The 20540-nt window shown below is 37.1% G+C and overlaps 4 protein-coding genes across 11 annotated transcripts; all 4 read right to left on the reverse strand.

Annotated features, from left to right (window-relative positions):
- Positions 1 to 84: 84 nt before the first annotated feature.
- On the reverse strand, positions 85 to 2608 carry LOC103831162 (aldehyde oxidase GLOX1). The gene is made up of 2 exons (XM_009107023.3): positions 1837 to 2608; positions 85 to 1601 (listed from the first exon to the last, which is right to left on the reverse strand). Exons 1-2 carry the CDS (start codon positions 2284 to 2286, stop codon positions 270 to 272), a joined length of 1782 nt encoding a protein of 593 aa, XP_009105271.2. The 5' UTR covers positions 2287 to 2608; the 3' UTR covers positions 85 to 269.
- Positions 2609 to 3408: 800 nt separating this feature from the next.
- Positions 3409 to 6602, reverse strand: LOC103831163 (probable plastidic glucose transporter 2). 4 transcript variants are annotated; one of them, XM_009107024.3, is made up of 13 exons: positions 6355 to 6602; positions 5991 to 6227; positions 5849 to 5916; positions 5529 to 5661; positions 5333 to 5432; positions 5139 to 5251; positions 4935 to 5028; positions 4617 to 4776; positions 4353 to 4496; positions 4187 to 4260; positions 4011 to 4099; positions 3811 to 3925; positions 3409 to 3728 (listed from the first exon to the last, which is right to left on the reverse strand). In XM_009107024.3, exons 2-13 carry the CDS (start codon positions 6200 to 6202, stop codon positions 3546 to 3548), a joined length of 1485 nt encoding a protein of 494 aa, XP_009105272.1. In that variant the 5' UTR covers positions 6203 to 6227; positions 6355 to 6602; the 3' UTR covers positions 3409 to 3545. The 4 variants fall into 4 exon arrangements, with proteins under 4 accessions (XP_009105272.1, XP_033132117.1, XP_033132118.1 ...); XM_033276226.1 differs by having other exon boundaries at positions 5991 to 6230; positions 6356 to 6577; XM_033276227.1 differs by having other exon boundaries at positions 5991 to 6230; positions 6299 to 6541.
- Positions 6603 to 6812: 210 nt separating this feature from the next.
- LOC103831164 (calmodulin-binding transcription activator 4) lies at positions 6813 to 13097 on the reverse strand. Of its 2 annotated transcripts, none has more exons than XM_009107025.3 (13): positions 11892 to 13097; positions 11682 to 11807; positions 11478 to 11593; positions 11286 to 11374; positions 11150 to 11204; positions 10422 to 11067; positions 10244 to 10332; positions 10043 to 10130; positions 9760 to 9965; positions 9064 to 9674; positions 7901 to 8459; positions 7247 to 7531; positions 6813 to 7167 (listed from the first exon to the last, which is right to left on the reverse strand). In XM_009107025.3, the coding sequence occupies exons 1-13, from the start codon at positions 11899 to 11901 to the stop codon at positions 7066 to 7068; spliced, it is 2982 nt and encodes a 993-aa protein (XP_009105273.1). In that variant the 5' UTR covers positions 11902 to 13097; the 3' UTR covers positions 6813 to 7065. The 2 variants fall into 2 exon arrangements, with proteins under 2 accessions (XP_009105273.1, XP_009105274.1); XM_009107026.3 differs by having other exon boundaries at positions 10043 to 10127; positions 11892 to 13092.
- A 555-nt stretch (positions 13098 to 13652) lies between these two features.
- LOC103831165 (ranBP2-type zinc finger protein At1g67325) lies at positions 13653 to 17618 on the reverse strand. 4 transcript variants are annotated; one of them, XM_033276229.1, is made up of 9 exons: positions 15912 to 16621; positions 15687 to 15732; positions 15449 to 15564; positions 14979 to 15338; positions 14842 to 14890; positions 14645 to 14754; positions 14437 to 14464; positions 14199 to 14353; positions 13653 to 13948 (listed from the first exon to the last, which is right to left on the reverse strand). In XM_033276229.1, the coding sequence occupies exons 1-9, from the start codon at positions 15918 to 15920 to the stop codon at positions 13946 to 13948; spliced, it is 876 nt and encodes a 291-aa protein (XP_033132120.1). In that variant the 5' UTR covers positions 15921 to 16621; the 3' UTR covers positions 13653 to 13945. The 4 variants fall into 4 exon arrangements, with proteins under 4 accessions (XP_033132120.1, XP_009105277.1, XP_009105276.1 ...); XM_009107029.3 differs by having other exon boundaries at positions 14437 to 14470; positions 15912 to 16462; XM_009107028.3 differs by lacking the exon at positions 13653 to 13948 and having other exon boundaries at positions 13955 to 14353; positions 15912 to 17618.
- Between the last annotated feature and the right edge of the window lie 2922 nt (positions 17619 to 20540).

Raw genomic sequence — 20540 nt, forward strand, 5'->3', positions numbered from 1 at the left:
CATTCAATCAAAAACATCGTAACAATTTATTACAAAAATAGTATAAAATTTGAGGTAACTACTTTTTACAAATTATTTCCCATATACATGGCAACGGTTTTCTCAATTCTCTTATTTCAATCAGAAAAAACGTACATTAATAATTTAAAAGTATCAAAAATTTATTATTCACAATAAGCAAAAAGATGGTTTTATTTTACATAAATTATGGGTGAGGGGTTCGTATCAAAAATATGGTCGTTATTATTATCCTTATAGGAAAACTAAAATCAGACGATTTGGATCCATTCTCCAACGCTCGGCACACCATTGTAGACAACAAAGAGAAGATAATAGCCAGGAGGAGCAACCTTTCCACTCGGAGGAGCAATGGCATGGATCTGATGAAGGTCGCGAACCTCTCTCTTGATATCAAAGATACCCAAGATGAGCAACCTCATGTTCATCGACACAGCATGTGTAGTAAACGGTGGTGCCGACATTGTTACTTTAATATTCTCCTTCGTCACATCTTTTTGGTTGAGGTGGATCCTTATGTTAAACCTTTCTCCGTACCTGATCTGTTTCGGTGTAGCGGTGGTCACAATACTTGGTCTCAAGTCGGCGAGAGCCGGGTCAAGGTAAGGCGGCGAGTATTTCTGGAGGCGGACCTCGGTTGGGAACATAACATCGAACTTGTAACCGTCGTTAGTGTTGCTTCCACCTACAAGAACTTTACCGTCGGGGAGAGCGAGTGCGATGGAGTGGTACACGCGAGCAATAGGGGAAGGCGCGAGCTCTTTGAAACGTTGGCCTAACGGTTTGTCTGGAGCGTATATGATCGGGGAGAAAAGTGGATCTCTACCGTTACCCCATCCCGAGGTTCCACGTCTTACACCGTTAATTATTATGACTTCACCGTTGGGGAGGAGGACAGCGTCGCTCATGACACGCGGCATTGGCATTGCCTCTGTGATCCACACGGGGTTCTTGCTGTTGATGCTGATTCTTTGGCAGTCTTTCAAGGCCGGTTCGTAGATCTTCTTGGTTTCAGCGCGGTAGAATGCGTCTTGTCTTGCACCACCACAGATGAGGACATCAGCAGGGATGACGGCAGGGTTTTGGACGTCAAGGCGGATGGGGAGAAGAGCCGAGGAGGCGGAGCCAGGGTAGTTACGAGCACCACCAGGGAGCTGAGGGAACTCTCTGATGACTCTATTTGTTTTCGGGTTAAGAAGGATGGAACGGTTGTTGGCGAACATGAAGAGGTTACCGTCGGTGTTGAGCCAAACAAATGGGTATAGATTGTTTTCTGCTGGATCATCGGTTTCTCTAAGAAGTTGCGAGTCGTAGAGTTTCTTGTTGTCGACCCCTTCTTGATTGATGTACTCGTAGTTGAGCGCGTCTCGGCCTCCAACAACGATGAAACTGCCATCAGGGAGAGTGGCTTGTGTTGAGTACCATCTCCTTGCAGCTAATGCGGTTGGGTACTCCACCCAACCGCAGTTGTCGCAGGTGGAAAGGTATCTCGCCGTGTTTCCTCCTCCTTGGAACCCTCCTGTACTTACCAATGTCCCATTTATGGTTAAGCCTCCTGAGGAACACCATGTGTCCGTTGAAAGCTGCCAATATTATTTCCATCAAATCTTAAAATGTTTAATTATATTCAGATATGTATTTTAAGCATGTGAAAGGGGTGCTTTTGGAAAAGATTTGCAATTAAATTACCAAACACTTTGGTGTATTTAGCCACCAAATATAACTTTTAAAAAAAATCTTAACATGTAATTTAGAGTCTATATTTCAAATATTCATACTGTTTGGCAGAACAATAGTAATGAGTAGTTTTATTTTTACCGCGAGAGGCCTGATGTTTCCGGTTTCGATATCGACGAGAACGGAGTGAGCCCAACAATCAATGGCATTTGTCTTTGTGTCATAAACATGGCAAGGTACACCAGGAGGGAGCTTGATCTTTGAAATTCTCCAAATGGTTGCATCATAAAACTGGACTTTGTTGATCTTTGGCATAAGAATGGCGTGCATAGCGGATACGCCAGAGTTCTTCAGGAACAACTCCCATTTTCCGGGCCAATTCATTTCAGGACCTTTGGGGGTGGGGTCGGTGTCGACACCATCAGCCCTAAGGTCTGGTGGTTTTAGCTCGGCGGCTTCGCGTCTGTTCCCAGTATCAGATGAACCAGCATCGGCAGGGCAGTTCTCTACCTCCGAGAAGGATGGTTGAGAATAGAGTGCCAACAAAACAATGACAGACAGTTTCCATAAGAGTCTTCTTGAGGCTCTCATTTTCTTTACTTTTTTACTTTAAAAAAAATTATTTTGGCTTAAACAATGAGAAACGATGTCTCAGGTTTTATTGTTTATGATTGCTTTTTGGAGAACAAGCACATGTCTTTGGGAATTTATAAGCATATTTTTGTTTGTTTCGTCATTTATTTTTTCTGAATGAGTGGTTAGCAAATTATTCCTCGACTCATTGTCTATTTTTTGTACTGGTGTTGTGTAAAATTAAAATTATTGGCTTTATATTCGGCTATGTTTATGCATGTTAATTAGGTCTTTTGTATGGTTGGTCTTTTTTATCTATCAGTTTATTATGTTCTAGGTTTTCTCTCTTTTTTATATTTATATTTTTTTATTATTAGATACAATAAACTTAAGTGTTACAAGTATCCCTCAGGATTATAGCCCATTCTTCCGATTATCTCTGTTCGCTAAGGTTGCTGATGCACGTGTACTTTGACAACCTAAAGCTGATAATGCTTTCAATTGAGAACCTATATATGATCTTTTTCTGCATTACTAATCTCATTTTGAAATTAAATATTGAAACTTGGTCTTTTATCTCTAACACTAATAAGATAATTTATGTATTAACACAATTTGATTTTAACGTTACAAAGCTATTGGCTAAATTATGAAAGTCTATCTAGTTTTAGGTTGAATGTCAAAGAATATGAATTTTTGCATCAGGAAAATTAACTAAGGTGATTAAGTATCAGTTAGATTTTTTTTTAGATAATTAAATCCCAAATTTTTTTTTGAATAAAAACAATGTTTAAAACTACCGTTTATATAAAACGAATTCAATATTTTGTTTCTAAAGCATATGGATGCTACGTGTAATTTTCAGTGACGAAGAAAATACAATTTCAGAATTGCCGAAAAATAAATTTTTAACAAAAAAATAAATTTTGTAACTTTGGTGAAGAAATAAATTTACGGTTTTAACGAAAAATATAATTTGCAGTTTTGGCAAAATATGCGATTTTACATTCTAACAAATAAATATTTTGTTTCATAAAATAAATGTAAAATGCATGTACGTTTTCTCATCTATAACGTACATTCAAATAGTCCATATAGATAATTGTATTATTAATATTTTCTAATTTTGGTGAAACCATCTTCATCTAAAAGGTACATTTTAACAAACGCTACCAGAAAGCACAACGTGTTTTATTTTAGAGCATATTTTGATCTACAACGTCAAACAGTGGACAATACAGAGTGAAGGAAGAGGCAAGGAAAACGGAAACACACATTCATGGTTTGGCTAGCAAAGAAATCTCAATCTCTTGAAGTGTTTTTCCTTTGGTCTCGATCACGTTCCGCTTCACGAACATCACTGCCATCAAACAGAACGTTGAGAACATCGAGTATAGTAGCCGAGGACCAAGCTGCTCAAGCAACTTCAGAAATAGTAACCCCACGAAGAAATTTATGACCTGAGACCAACATATTGTTAAGCAACGTTGTGAACACAATCCATGAGATGATTAAAAACGACAAGTTTGTTATCATTATTACCCAATGCACAGACAAGCAGAGAGCCAAAGCTTTTGCTCTGATTCGACTTGGGAAGATTTCAGGTAGGAGTAAACCTGGTACTGGACCAGCTCCTAGGGCGAATGTTAGCACAAACCTGTATTAAAAAAATGACAATATAGTATTTTATTTAGAACAACAGAAATGATTAAAAACAAATTTCAGATTCAATAGCGACTTACACAAGAGTGCCACCGACTGATAAACACAGAGCCGAAAAATGTGGCAAGTATGAACTTGTAGCACCAACTTGAAGTGCCATTGCTAATGCCTATACACATCAAGATGGATAACATTAGCACTGATAATAAGACCAAAAGGAAAGAGGGTAACAACACAAAAAAATGTGCCAACACACCATGCCAATGAAACTCCAAAGGAGAAGAAGCTTTCTTCCTACTTTATCCATCAACACCATCGCGACTAGAGACCCTGATAATCACAGCATTGTTACAGTCCAAGATCCATATAACTGAAAGTGTATGGAAAAGAAAAAAGAATGTGGAGGAGAAGGTCAGTGTTACCCAAGAGGTTTGAGATTCCGACAAATATGTTGGCCATGTCTGATGGTACTCCGGCACTTTTGAAAACGGTAGAAGAGAAATAAAAAACAGCATTTATACCAGATAGCTGTTGCAAAGCAAACAGGGTTGATCCAATAAAAACAACTGCAAAAGGAACGAGTGAATAACAAAGTACTATACACAGGTAACAAATATAATAGACGAGAATACATTACATGTTTGCATTTACATTTTTTGGGGAAAATGGAAATAAAAATTATATACCTCTTGAATGCCGACCATATAAGAGCTCGGTGAGGGTCACAACATCTGGCTCATCGGTTTTGTCTAGTTCTAGTTTGTGTAATTCTGTCATAGCTGTTTTCACGTGAGATCCTCCGAGCAGCCTCTCAAACTCAGCTTCCGCTTCAGCTATCCTCCCTTGCTGCATAAGATGATAAGACTTTCATAGATAATGATCACAAAAAGAAAAGAAGTAGGAGCAGTAGTGTAATTTTCAGGCTCAAAAACGACAACACTGGTGTGAAGTTCATAATTCTCTGTGATGCAAATTCGTTAGAAGTTGTGAAAAGTAAAGCGGACCTTGAAAAGCCACTGGGGAGACTCGGCACAGAAGAACATCCCTAAAGCAAGTGCTGCAGCAGGAATAGTTGATAACCAGAAACAGACACGCCACCTATGTACCATAACGATATACAACTTGCTAAATACAACTAAGAGAGGCGTATCAAAACTGATACTACTAAAGTGCTTATGAAAAATCCTACAAAAGATGAAGTTTCTTACCAACCACTTATATTATGGACTGGAATCCCTATAAACAGGGCTGCCATAAGTCCCAGACATGTAGCTATCTGTATGAAGCTTCCATAAGTCCCCCTAACAAAAGCTGGTGATACCTACTCAAAATTTGAAAAAAAATCTTCATAAGCGGCTAGAAACTTGTAGCATAATAACATCCACACTCAACGCTGATATACCTCCGTGACATAGAGTGCTGCCACAGGTGGGCCAAGACCCATGCCAGTCCCAACCAAGAATCTCCCCAAAAGCATGACAGCTAAGCTATTACTAACTCCACTGAGAGATAAAAGACAATATAACATCATCATAAGCAACAAACAAAACTAATGGAAACAAGGCCAACATTTTCTCAAGGTATTACAAAAAAATTACCTAACGAAAGCACCTAAAATCATAGGCAAAGCACTAAGCTGAAACGCTCTCCGCCTTCCGAGTCCATCAGCAGCTCCACCGCTGAATAAAGATCCAATAAATGCACCACCAAGACATACACTAACCACCAAGCCTTCACATGACAAGTAACGCAACATGTTATGACTAACTAAGGGTCCGAATGGTAAGATAATAATAACAAAAACGTGTAAATATATATACGTATATGTAAAAAATTTTTGTTATTATTAACTGCGCTGCGGTTCAATCTGTCACCATTCGAAGCCTAAGTAACAAAATGCAATGAAAGTAAGTAATACCTTCAGCTAATGTATTACCAGTGAAGCCAAGATCAGAAGAAATGCTTTCAAGTGGTTCATTAACAACTCTGTACACAAAACAAAAATTGAATAAAATCAACACAATTCGCATTAATAGAGTAATATTGAAATGATGACGAACCCTAAGTGGTAGCCGAAGAGGAAAGACGAAAGCGTAGCGACGAGGACGTGTGGGAGAGAGCAGATCCATGGAGGATTTGTGGTTTCCGTTTCCTTGCTCACGTCGTCATCATCATCAAGTAAGAGACGTGAGTTATCTTCGACGTCGACCATGGGAGAATACTCTCTCGATGACGTTCTCTTGTACATCGAAGACGATTGCGAACCCCACATGCGGCAGATTCCTTTGGTTTTCACACTGTGTATTGATTCAGATTCGAACAAAATTAGAAATCCAAAGCTAAACCAAAAGTTTCCAGAATCATTACGCGAATACGAAGAATCAGAGCAGAGCACGACGACGAGCAGAATGGTGAAAAACTTACGGATTAGATTAAGATGAGAAAGCAGAGGTCACGAGATGTCTCTCGATAAAGAAGGAGAAGCTTCAAGAGGAAGAAGAAGAAGAAGAGAAGCAACGGTGAGCCGTGGTTGCTAACGTGCGCATTGCCCAATTAGACGACAAAACGTCAAATGAGAATCATGTGCTTTTCTCTTTTTTTCTTTCTGCGATTCTACTCAACATCATTTGCGTCCATTAATTAAACGCACGTGTCACACCCTCATACAATTTGTTGCTAGTCGCTAGATTTTTCTTTTTGTCGGTGACCTCATCTTTTGTTAATAATTTATTACTAACCATTTCATTTTATTTTCTTATAATGATTTTAGCATTTGTAACATGGTGGGAGTATTATATCTAGTAAATTCGTATAATTTATAAAAAGCATTAAAATTTCGGTTAAATTAAAATTTCAAAAAATTCCTTAAAAAAATTGTACTGTTATTCAATTTATCAACTTTTTAATTCTTGTTAAAAAACAATGTGGAGTAGCAAAACAAAGTAAATGCATACTTGTTATGTAAATAAGTTAGCCACCATAAGAGATCATTTACAGACTCTAGTCACTACTACTAGTACTAACAAGTAAGAACAACATAGATCTACTTACTTGTTTTCTTCTTCATTGCAACTCTACAGAACTACTCACTCTTGAAACTTCATAGATCTACTTACTTGCACATTACTAAAACCTCTAAAGTGCAAACAAACTGTCATCTTCCATATCAGCCAAGTCAAACAAATCTTCATCCTCATCACCACCTGCTCCTAATGTCTCTGTTTTCCCAAGCTCAGCCTGCACACAAGAATACAAAATTCATTCAAGACACATCCCAAACGCACTCAAATACTTGGTGCATTATATTTACACTCACCTTTGTCTGACAGTATCTCTTGAGCACACGGTGGTATTGCTGGCGAGCCTCTGGGGACTTAGCCATCGACAGAACACGTGAGAAAGCCTCCTTCACTGCAACGTCTACTTTCTGCTTACGAAACACCTTGAGAATGTCTTCCTCTTCACTGTCTTCTACGTCTTGCCTGAACCCTCTTAGCCCAGCTCCTTTTCTTCTCCACCTGAGTACAACCTTATCTAATATTCCTACCGCCCAGCATATAACCTTGTAATGCTTCCTTATTTGGTAACCTCGAACATGAGCCTGCCACAAATAACAAGATCATAAAAAGCTGCTGCAAGAAGAACGCTAAAGGCTAATGGGATAGGCCTGCGGATTTTGATCGAACCGAACCGAAATTTTCAGTTGTTGGTTCGGTTTTCAATATCAAGAAACCCCCCCCCCCCCCCCCCCGGAAATAACAACTGAACCAACCGAAAATATCCAATTATACCGAATTCTAACCAAAGCCAAAAAATTGGATGTTTTCGGAATAAAATTAAAAACCGAAGTTAACCGGAACCAAAAAATCGGAACCAAAAATATCTGAACCGAAATAACCGAATAAACCGAAACTGCATTTTTTTTTTTTTAGGAAGCAACATCTTCATCTCAAGAGATCTGTTAAATTACCTGTATCTTCACAACTTTCTTGCGAAGCGAGAGAAACTCTTTTCTGCGTTTATAGCGACGGTAATTCTTCTGAATAGATAAAGCTGCCGAATGGTAGTTCTTTACATTTCCAGGGGCTACCTTAGATATGGCCGAGATGCCTTTGATATCTGCATAGATCCCGTACTCTTGAAAGTAAGCAGCCATAGCTGCTTCTCTCTGCTGTCTCTTTCTGAACGAATGTGCACGAAATGCTGCTTGGATTCTCGCAACTGCTTGAGCTGCGTTTCTCACTGCAGCTAGTGAGTCTTTCAGTGAATGTGGGCTTCGTTCTGAGATGGAATTCAAAGTCACCTCTGCTTGCAACTGAGCAGTCTCTTTAGATTTTTCGGTTTCTTCAAGTGTGAGCGAGGAGAGATGGTTTGTTAACGCCACCTCTGATAGATAACCTGCAAGACCCTTGTGGCCATTAGACGCAGCTATTGACGCTGCAGTTTTACCGGCTGGGTCTTGCGCAGTGGGATCAGTCACTGCTCCAGCTGATGCCCCTGAAGCTATTAGGGCAGCCACCATTTTTTCACTGCCACAACAGAGAAAACAGTATCAGTTATTCTCTAAAAGGTTGAAAAGACAGTGTTGGTCAGAAGGCTTGGAGACATTTATCCTTAGCCAAAAAACCGAACCCAACCGAAAAATGGTAGATCCTATCAGTTATCCGATCAGATCCTATATTTCTAGAACCGAAAAATCAAACCGGTACCGAACAAGTATCCAAATTTCTGTAGTATAGTTTATATACTTATAAATATTAACTATATTTAGTTAAATAATCAAATAATTTTAAAAATTATTTATAAACCGAAATACAAAAAAAAACAAACTACCAGAATATTAATTGTCCAAATTTGAATATGAAACACTCCAACTTATCTGATTTTTTGATCCAAATTAACTGAAAACCGGAAATTGAACCAAAACCGAATGGGATTCGAAATTACTTTGGATATTAGTTGGTTCCCAACTTTGTTATCCGAACCGAACCAAAAACCAAAATAATCGAATCAAAAAATTGAATAAAAAAAACCGAGATCGTAACCGAACTGAATTTTCTAAATGGATCCTAAACCTCTACAACCGAAAGAACCGAATGCCAAAGGCTAGTTGATCTTGTTTAGGCTGCTCACCTCCCGAAACGTGCAGCCCAATGAAGAGCACTCCATCCATTAATATCACGAAAATCCACACTGACTCCACGGGAAAGAATTGGATGAAGTGCCCACTCGAAGCCAAGGCCTGCCACCATATGAATAATGCCTTGTTCTTGCTTTGACAAAGAGCAACAAGATGTTTGATCTTCAACTTGGCGGGGTCTTGAAGACAGCCATGCATCAAGCTTCTCTTTAACCAGTTCTTGTAGAAGCCAATCAACAGTACTTGATGATGTTGCAGTGCCATCTAGAACCGTTTCTAAGATATGGCTCCATGGCTCTAGGTTACTTTTACTGTCCGATACAAGTGTTTGCACAAGCCTTACAAGTAACAAAAGCTCATCTCGACTGCTCCAAGGGCAAGACGTGTCATCAGGCTTATCACGATACTCAAACTCCTTTATTTGGCTACAAGAGAGTCCATCTCCAGAAGCAATGCATAAATTGACTTTGCCAGGGCCACATGGAGGGGCTTGGCACCGTATAACGCCTTCTTTAATGATCTCGAAAGGAACTTCAGTACTCCCAAACATGCAAGACCATGTAGATTCTTTTGGATCACAGAGAAATGATCCAATGATCATCACCTGCATTTGTCAAAATGAAAAATCCAATTACTCACCAAACCATATGTTCTAATCAGATGAGAATCTATTGAGGTAGAGAATACACCTTTGTAGTTTCATTCGCGTAACCCCACTCTGGTGAGATGTCCTGGATAGTAAACTTTTGCTTATGTGCAACTGTCTGATTCATTACTTGCTCGAAAGGCAACTCCATTCTACTGTTGTTGGCATTATTTGCTAGAGCTCCCAGCTCAGAATAACGAGTAGGAAGTTCAAAAGAAGGACCAAGTTCTTGAGGCAACAACAATGTGGCTGATTTTTAAGACAAGTAGACAAGTATCAGAACAAATCCATGTCAAACAAGGTATGAAGCCTAACAGATGCGATACCTTGATCAGCCTGGTTGCTGTAACTCAAGTTAGAATCTTCCTGCATTCGAGTTAGCAATCCTTTAGCTGAACTTGGTGTGCTTCCCTGCTTTCAACAAAAACAGTATAGTTTAAAAAATCTTACTCCTAAGATTCATAATTAACAGATAAAAGATAGTGTTGATCCCACATTTTTAATTTTAATTAAATGAGAGGATTTACCTCAGAGTTAAGAGCTATAGAAGCCTCACATGCCTCCAGCACATCTTTCCAAGACTCAGCCTTTTGATCGCCACTCCCTCCACTACCACCTGTAACAAGAATCCTGTTTACTCTTCCTAATAACATATTATATCATACATACTGATATATAAACCAATGATGTATAAGTTTGGCCTACCTGAATCATTCTTTACGAGCATGAGGTTGTTAGAATGATATTCAGCTCCGATATACCCTCCGTAACATCTCTCAAGTCTGTTATTCTCTGCTCTCTGATGTCCAGCTGCTGGTTGAGCATTGATGTCCTCCGTACACTCTAAAGATAGGAGACTATTCAAACTGTGGAGTGGTGAACCTACAGTACTAACATTACACTGGGCTCCTCCAACATAGCCTCCGTAACATCTCCCTAGTTTGCTGCTACTCTCTGGTCTCTGATGTACAGTTGCTGGTGGAACAAGATGGTGATCAATATCCGTCTTACTAAATCCTAGAAACTGGAGACCATCCAAACTTTCGTTTTGAACAACATTATCATCATCACCAAGACTAAGTTGTTCCTCTAGCCTCTTTAAAGCCTCCCTGGTCTCAAACTCATAAGAAAGACTTCCACTGCCTTTCGAGGTCTCAGTTCCGTTGCTATTACAGAAAACGTCAGAGTTGACCTCTACATTGCCCGCCGAAGCAGATGAATGCTGCTGCTGATGTATCTCGCTAGAGACACCAATGCAGTGACTGTAGCTTGCATTCTGAGTCCCAATGGAGCCTAGAGTTGAAGGATTCGGTGAAAAATGCAGAACGGTTCCACCAGTTTGCTGCTTTACCTGAAAAGTTAAAGCCAACCAATAACGTCATTACAAAGAAACCGAAAGGTTCAGCTTGTAGTAATATAACAAAGAAAGTCACCTCTTTTCCATCACTCACATCCCTGTAATGAACAAGGGCAATATGTTCGTATTCCCTGACATATAATGAGTAATAAACTTATTCGTTAGTATACATTGCATAGACAGCAGACAAGAGTAAGAGTACATAAACTCACGGGTCTAGTATCCAGTAGATACGCCTCTGGAAAGAAGGTTCATGCTCTCCGTGTGCATAGTAACATTGCAAAGCCTCAACATTACCCACCTATTCATAAACAAACCTCGTTAGCAACCTTAAAGAACATATCTACATCAATAATCTTAACCATAATCAGATTAACATCTAAGCTGACAAGAATATAGCTCGCCTTAAGCCGTTCGTGAGCTTCAGCAATAGCTCTACCATCCTTCTTCCTCTTCCACTGATGACCATCTTTACGGAAGAACTTAAGAACCCTTTTATTGTAAAGCAACACCGATCCACCTGATGAGACAGGATAAGCCTTGTAATCAAAACCAACATCGTTTCAATCTAAAACAAGTAAAGAAAGAGAGCAAAAGTCAAAGCTTACTTGAAGGCTTATGAGGTGGCTTATCTGTTAACCGATATCGTTCATGATTCAGCAAAATGAAGTGCACCTCGGGAGGTTTCAACCAACGAGTATGCGCTTCTCGGTACAGAGTACTAACATCGTATTCTTCAAAAAAAAAAAAAAGATTTAGCCTTTTAAGTGAACTGAGGAAAAGGAAAGGTTTAGCCTTTAGTAATCTGAGAAACTCACCGGACTGCATAGCTGACTTTGAGATTTTTCGAGAAGTAGTTGAGAATTTGACTAATGGACTGACCAATATTCTGCTTTGGGACACAGTTTCCGACAGATATAGCCACGACACGAAGATGGATTGCTATGATATTGCCAGGTAGGTGTGATCCTCTGTGGCGCGTTCCATGCTACCGAAGCGACACTATTGGTCGAATAAAAATAATCGTACTTCGTATCGTACCCCCCTCGTGCTCTATACTTGAGAGTTAATTAGTTAATTAAATTGTCGTTGTCGCAGCTAAAAGGAGCTATGGAGGGAAATTACGCAAACAGCCCTCAGTCTCGTTTTTGAAACTTGAGAGTAGAGAGAGGACGACGATATAAGAAAATTTAAAACAAATCAACTTGAGGATACAATTGTCATTACCTTTAAATATCTTCTTTCTCGTTAAATAATTGACCACCCCGACGTTCTGATTGCCAAATGCCAAGCGACGAAGAAAAAAAAAAAACAGTTTACCAGATTCTTGAAATGAAGCCTCAGATGCAATTTTAACACAAACCATCATTGGATAAAGGATATCAAAAAACATATTGCTCCAACATTTGCATTCACTCTCACGTGCATTGTCTTGAATTATTGATTTGGACTGAACAGCTAGCACGTAAACGCGATCACTCCCACTCATTAGTCATTATTATAAACCGTGTCCTATTATACGTACCCAACCATAAATGTTTATTCTTTTTTCATCTTCTTTAGCTATTATTTGTAAGCATACCATGAAAGCCACAACTTACAAGGAAGGAAAACGGAAAAAGAACAGACATCATCGAAACATTGGTTAAGCGTACCATTGTCCTTTCAGTTTTCATTAACTTCATTGCATGTGAGCATGTGGGTGATCACTGCATGGACTATGGACTATTTAAAATTCACAAAATCTAACTCTGCGCCTAATTGCATACCATTCTGGAATAGTTCATCATTTACTACATTAATACAAGGATTAAACTGAAGTAGCTAACGTCTTGGATTTCAAAATCTTCCGACTCTCCTCTTAAGTATTGGGTGGGGTGGTTGATAACAGCATGAGCATCACACGATATTCCTTCTGCTTTGAGTTTTGACACGATAGTTGCTTTTAGGCCGTCCATGTTGAGGTCATGACCAAAGAGAATTTTGTGTCGCCCTACACTACTCTGTTGACATTTGGGCGTTGTGCTAAATGTAACTTTTGATCGAGAATCTGAACTTCTATGTACTTACCATATCCTCATCATTTCTTTTGGATTAGGTTCAAGTGTTGATAAATGAGTACTCTTGTTCTAGCTTTTACTCGCTCCCAATGTCAGTTGTCATCACCTTTCTCGGTTGGTCAATCTTCGTTCTATGGTTTGATAGCCCGCAGCATGGGCACGTTGCACATGTTTTTTTGGTTGATGCAGCCATTCCATACGTTGATTTGCTAGTTAGTTGCATTTGCTATAATGTTCCAGCTAAAAAATATTGCCCTCGTGGTAATAGCGCTGGTTGTTGTGGTTAGATTTTAAAATTAGTGAATACTTACAAGCAATTTCTAAATCCTAGTAAAGATTTCTATATCATTTTAAGATTCAAATGACCTTTTTTTCAATACAATTGTCCAGTTTTTGATAAATCTACATAATATTTTTTTCCAACCATTTAGTTAATGCTTTTCATCTTAAAGAAATCAAATATTAGTAATTTCTACCTACAAAACCCACACATTAGCTCCTACTTTCTTTACCCTAATATATAATCAATCAATGTATAACCAAAAGTACCAACTAAGATCTGAGGATGTAAACAGAATAGACCTGGTCCTGGATTCTATAGCAAAGATCCATAACGACAACAAAGTAGATAAAAACAAACAAGTTAAGCATTAATAGTACAACACAGCTGACCCAAAAGAGAGGCAAAATGTACAGAAGCAACCTGACGACCACTGCAACATGGACGACCTGACGTAACATTTGACTGACATTACCGACACCCGCTGGATCAGACACCATTCTCAACCCCCAAACATGTCTACACGAACGACTCACTGGAACATACCACAAAAAATTTAAAACACACACCGTTCAGAGACCTTTAGACATCCTTCCTCTAAATTGGGTATCCAAAATATCTAACATAGTCAGAGATCTAACAAAGATTGCATAAATTTTCATAAGCAAATAATCGCTGCTTTCACAAGACAAGAAATCTACACAGGCTGTTACATATGCAAGTTTTAGAGGCAAACAGTTTATTAACATGTAAATGTGATCGCACAGATACATCGCATGACACACCTTATCGTTATCTTCTGGCGCATTGGAAGGAGATTCGTTAGACTGATTCCCTGGTTTATCAGCTCCACAGTTTTGCCTGTTGCATTTGCTCCTGAACGGATAGTTTATGTTCCCACAGCTGTCACACTTCCAGCTCCCTTCCGGTGCCTTTTGATCTGATCAACAACAAATGTCACTATGTCAACCTCAAGATCTATTACATAAGCCGCAATAATTTAGATTTTTTTGAGAGACTTACTGGAGGTTTTGTCTGAGCTTCCACACTGCTGCAACTATAAGATTTAAAGGTCAGTAATTACGAAAACAATCCTAAAAACTGTCCAAGTAACCCATCTACATGATTAAGTAATCTGTTTGTTTGATACTTAACTAGTCAAGCCATGGATTTAAAAGTAATGCAGGATATGATAAGGCCAAACTATAAAAACAAAGAAAGCGGCACAAACCTGGGGCCCAGGCTTTGGAGTGTTGCACTTTCTCATGTTACACATAGTTCTGAACGAGAAGTTTACATTACCACAGTTCGGACATGCCCAATCATTCTCACGAGACAAATCTGTAAATGAACATATCAAGTTGACTATCACAGTAAAATATATAACTTTACATCTGACGTATTCTAGAAGTGGAGACAAGCAAATACCTCTCTTTTGTGATTTTTCATCTGCAAAGTACCCTCCTGGTCTTGGCATCTACAAAGAACACAACACATTGTTAAAAGTTCCATACCTGAGATTTTGCATGTCATCAGAACCATGCATCTAAATCTTTTATACATACCATAGCGGCTGCAGCAGCAGGACTCATGGCCATCCCAAAGCCAAACCTGTCCATGGGTGGTAGAGCCATTCCATACATACCACTTCCCATCATAGACCGACCATGGTACGGCGAAGGTGGGCCAGACATATGGAACGGTCTGTAATGAGGCCCAGCAGGAGGAAATCGGCTATTATAGTTAAAATGATAAGGCGAGCCCCCAGAGAAGGGGACGTCATAAGGAGACATAGACGAGCCGTTAAAGAGAGAGGACCCATATGGGGAGCCGCCCATAAGCACTGGAGAGGGAGCCCCGGATCCTAAATATCGTCCTGGTGATGAGAAACTTTGATGTGGTTGCATAGGTCTGGGAGCAGACTTCTGTGAACAGATACACAAACATATAAACCATCAAAAAAGGTATGTAAAAAGACATTATCTAGTAGTCTACATACTGATGTGGCAATACAAAACAAAAGAGAAGGACTTACTCCATTGTGATCAGCAGGTCGAGACTGAGTGCAATTACGCATATTGCAAGTAGTCCTGAATGAAAAATTGACATTGCCACAACTGGGACAGGTCCAATCATCTTCTCTGCGTCCCCCTATCCCATCACCAAAAACAGAATAATTCAAAAAAAAAAAACTAAAATCATCCAAAATTTATACTCTTCAGTACAAACTATGTACACTTGAGGACACAACCGTATAGTTTAAATGTCCGTACCGTCAGTTCTAGCACGCTTAGCAGCTGACGAGTTTCTGTTGTCTACCTACAAAAGAACATCAGTCAAATTCACCTAATCAGACAAGATCAACTGAAACTGGATGGTTCTCCTATTGATAGAAATACTATTTTCAATGAATCAAGCAGAAGAAAGAAGCTATGTCTCGACTCAGAGTTAGATCTGAGATACTCTTTGCCAGCAGTGTAAGAATGTGGGAAGTATACCTGAGACATAGATGTGGAATGGTCTGCGAGAGAAGCGGAGAAGGAGGCGGAACCGGTGGCGACTTTTTACCCTAAAGATTAAACTTGGTCCGGTCGGGAGGAGATTAAAAAAGAACGAGGTGAAAGTAAGCACAAGATTGGTTTTATAAAGTAATGGGACAAGTACAGTACTTCGAAACATATACCAGACAACTAACTACTAACCAAATATTGATAACCGAACTGGAAAAAAAAATCTTTTAGGTTGTGGATCAAAATGATTAGACCGGAGTTAATCTGGTATGATTGAGTTTTTATTATAGAACAAAAATTTAAGGCCTTAGATTGTTTCTAGTTTTTGGAATAATTTCTGGTTTTTGTAATCCAATCAAACCTTTTGAGAAATTAAAACTAGTTTTCAAATAGTTGTCTATCTGTAAGCAAAATATTTAACTCTGTCTAGTTATTGCTTAAAAATAATTTTACATTCATTTCCTTTTTACAAATATCAGAAAATACGTAAGTCACTTTTTGTAAAAATTACAAATACTATTTCTAATCCTACGGTAGTTTTTGTCTGCTAATCAAAACACATCTTAACTGCTAATAATAATGAGTTTTAGATTCTTGAGCATAATTTATCACTCTCACACGTGAACAGCGGCCAACAGCTTCATCTTCTGGATCTTAGGTTTTTTCCGGACGGCGATCTTCGTTGAGTTGTGAAAATACTTTTTTGAACTCTCCTCTGACAAGTAAATAAGTCTCGGCCGTGGTGGTTGGTGACGAATCTCCTCTGACGGTTATGGCGTTTGGATATGGTAGAGTTATGGTTGGTGAAGCTAACTATAGAACTAATGGGTTTGAGTCTGGTTCGAAGGTGTCCCTTGCAGTGTCGTTGGATTGTTAGTCTTCGTCTTCGGTTTCTATGGTTTGTAGTGTTTTGGTTTATTTTTGTAATGGTGTGTGTGTTTGCTGCTGGTATGTTCAGTATTGTGATCTGTGTTTAACTGTGATGGATTTCTCATAGGTTTTATGCTCGTTTGAGCTTTTGTGTTGTTGCTCTGTTTCCGTGGATGTTCCTCTGCTTGGTTTGGATTGTCAGTGTTAGCTTATCTGGTTTCAGGTTCACAGTGGTAGTACTTTGTTGGTTCAAATGTGGGTTCTTCCATTGTTTGGGTTTGATTTGGTAGTCCAGAGGCATCAGAGGTTTCTTCTTCCTTCCATCGTAGCATTCCATCATTGGTTCATGTATGCTTTATAGGAGTTCTCATACGCCTTGTTTGTGTGTAAGTTCATGCGGAGCAGCTTTAGTTTGGTGTGTTTTCAGAGTTTTCATCCGGTCTCTCTTAAAGATCCATTTGGGCTCACTTGTGTTACTATATGGATGGACTGATGTAAGAATCGACTTTCTTTGTTTCACGAACTTTGAGGATCCTGCATCCTTATGTTTTGGCTCTTTGGATAGAAGTCTATTCCAGGTCATCTACCTGTTTCTCTGAAGTTTCTTCGATATGTTTATATCCTTCGTTTGGAGATCGATGTGCTTTACACCTTGGAATTCAATCATCAAGGCTACTCCCACACTTATGTCTTGTCTTTTGGCATTGGTTTAGAATTTCTTGTAAATTGTTTATTAGTTATCTTGTAGTGATTTTTATGGCTCTAGAAAGATTTCGATCTTTGCTAGCTTATGGCTTTGGAAGAAAAGTGTTTTTTGCCAGCTTATGTACATTCGACTGCATTTCACTAGTTATTATTAATATAATCTTCAGATGAAAAGAAAAAATAGAGCACATATGCGCAAGTCATTCTACATCTATGCTAATCATAAGGCATCTTAATTGTACTAAAACTATTATAATATTAAAATGATATTTTACCTAATAATAAAATGATGTTCACAAATTTTCTGCTTTAATACAGTAAACTACAAAATAATTCATTTAAACAAATTTAAACTTATCAATAAAATAAAATTAATTATTTAAAGTTAGCATTACAGACAATTATGTATATATTGTTGTTGATTGTAAAATACAATATAACTCATCAAATAATTATGTTTTCATTAATAATATTTTAGGTTATTAGTTTAAAAACAAAAACAAAAATATAAAATTACTACTCATTTTTTCAAAAACTAAAATTCACAGAAAATTTAAAAAAATTATAATATTATATAAACTGTTAAAATATTTTATAATATAACATACCATTAAAATCGAAAAATATATAATATTTACAATATATTATTTATGAATTCATATTGATAGCTTGAGAAGAACATAAAAGAAATATAAAAATTTATAGCTTTGGTTAGAGAAATCTATACAAATCAATTCATTTCATTAGCATTTATTTTATCATGAATAAAAGTATTTAATATAAAATAACACGTAGAAATGATAAAATAACCTTCATTAAATAATTTAAAACTAAAACATCCTTAACAAATAATATATTCAAATAAAAAAAATTCAAAATGTTTACTGCGAATAAATTAAATCTTGTTGCTTCAAATTTTGTATCTTAGGTTCTTCTCAAGCTATTAATATGAATTCATAAATAACATATTGTATCTAAAATCATAATTAATTCTAAACATTAGATTCTAACCCCTGAATCTATACATCCTACCCTAACAATATAAATCGCAATCCGTAACATTTAAACCGTATGGTATATGTGTCTTTATACCTTTTGATATTTTTAGAAGAAAAAATTAATTTAATGCTATTATAAAGTACTAGGTTAATACCCGCGCTACGCCGCGGATAAATATTTTATATAAATTTTGTGCTCTTACAGAATTAGTATTAATCTAATTTGATAATGTAATTTCTGCAGCTCTTGATAGTGTATCAAATTTGCTTAAACAATTTCAAAAAGCATACACACTAATAGATATTATAAAAATTTATCCTATAATGATAAGTGTTGATAAGGTGGCATTTTAAAGTGTGATATATTTCTTCTATGGCTATCAAGAGTTGTCTTTAGAAGAATCCGATCCGAACATGTTACATAGGTGGTTTTTTATAGAAAAATCACCAAAATCCTCTTGAAAGAAATGTGAATACATTCACACTTTAGTTTTTACAGTATTTTTTTAATTAATTTGAGATAGTCATATACAGCTTTATCATATGGATCGAACATCAACCTGAGTTTGAAAACAATTTAAAGATATGAAAAATATTTTTTTCTTTAAAAAAGAAACTATATGACCTACATAATAATACTTAATCTACACAACAATAAGTGAGAGTTGTGTAAACTCCAGCGGCTAATGTTGTAACTCCTCCAACAGTCATAATTAGGATTAATAGAGCCTTGACTCCCCTTGTCAAGCAAATGAATGTCAAAACACAGTTTCAAACGAGATAATCTAAGCAGAATAATAAGTGTATAAATCTCAGGAACAATGCTTAAAAGTTTCATACCTTCAATGTGACCGAAGGTTGTGTTGATAGCTGCAAGCCATTTCTCCCTTTCACCATTTATCTTATCAAGAAGCATTCTTCGATTCTGCTTCTCCGTAAGTTTGGCTTCATGAGTTCTGCCTTCAGCGTCAGCAATGGCTTTGACACGAATTGTTTCTCGCACAAGTTCAGCTCTCTCTTTCTCAGTCTGGCGCTGTTGTGCTTGAATCTGTTCTTCCGTGGCGATCCTTGCTTGCTCTTTCTGGATAGAAGACTCCTCTTGCATCTTAACCAACTCCACATTATGCCGTCTCTGAGCTTCATGATCCGTCTAATTTCCATGTCAAAGACTTGCTAGTAAAAATACAATCTTTAAACTCTTAAACAGAGATTCATTGTTTTATTCTTACCTGCAGTCGCTTTCTCGCTAACTCATCTTCATACCGAAGGTTTTGAGCTTTTGCTAGACCCACTACAAGAAAATCATTAATAGCGTCGGAAAAATACTATGTAACAATACGATAGCTTATTAGGTACGTTGTATCATCGGTTGCGATAGTAGGTCGAGCACATTAGATAGCGGTTTCTAGCTACTTTTTATGATTAATATAGCATTTTTTGTAGAGCAATTCTCCTAAATAGATCATTTTCAATTTTTGGTCACAAAAATAGATCACAAGGAAGAAAATAACCAAAATGTTTCATTTAAAAGGTAAAAGGACTCTAACACTTTAGATATATAAAAAATAAAATAAAATTAAAATAAATTTTTTTAAAAAAATTTGTTATAGTTTTAGATTATATGTTTTCAAATTCGAACTTTTTTATAAATTTTTTTAAAATTTTTTTTTTGAAATTTTCTTTTTGTTAATTCGAAAATAATTTTTGGAACTATTTTTAAATTTTTTATTTTTAATATTAATTTTTTGTTTTATAAATTTTTAAATTTAAATCTCAATCTCAAATCTTCACCCTTAACTTTAAACCCTAATGTTTGAATTAGTTAACTCTAGGAGTATAACTGTATATTTAACTCTTTAATGAAACATTTTGATCATTTCACTCTTTAGAGTCTATATTTGTCATTTGTGATAGAAATTTTTTTAGTGATATCGTAGAGTAATTTTCTTTTTTGTATGCCATTAAATATTATTTAATATCATTTTTTGTTATTATTTATTTTAAAATTATTACTTTTATAGTATTTACTTTTTGGTTAATTATT

The sequence above is a fragment of the Brassica rapa genome, chromosome A07, assembly GCF_000309985.2.
Source record: "Brassica rapa cultivar Chiifu-401-42 chromosome A07, CAAS_Brap_v3.01, whole genome shotgun sequence".
Taxonomy (NCBI): domain Eukaryota; kingdom Viridiplantae; phylum Streptophyta; class Magnoliopsida; order Brassicales; family Brassicaceae; genus Brassica; species Brassica rapa.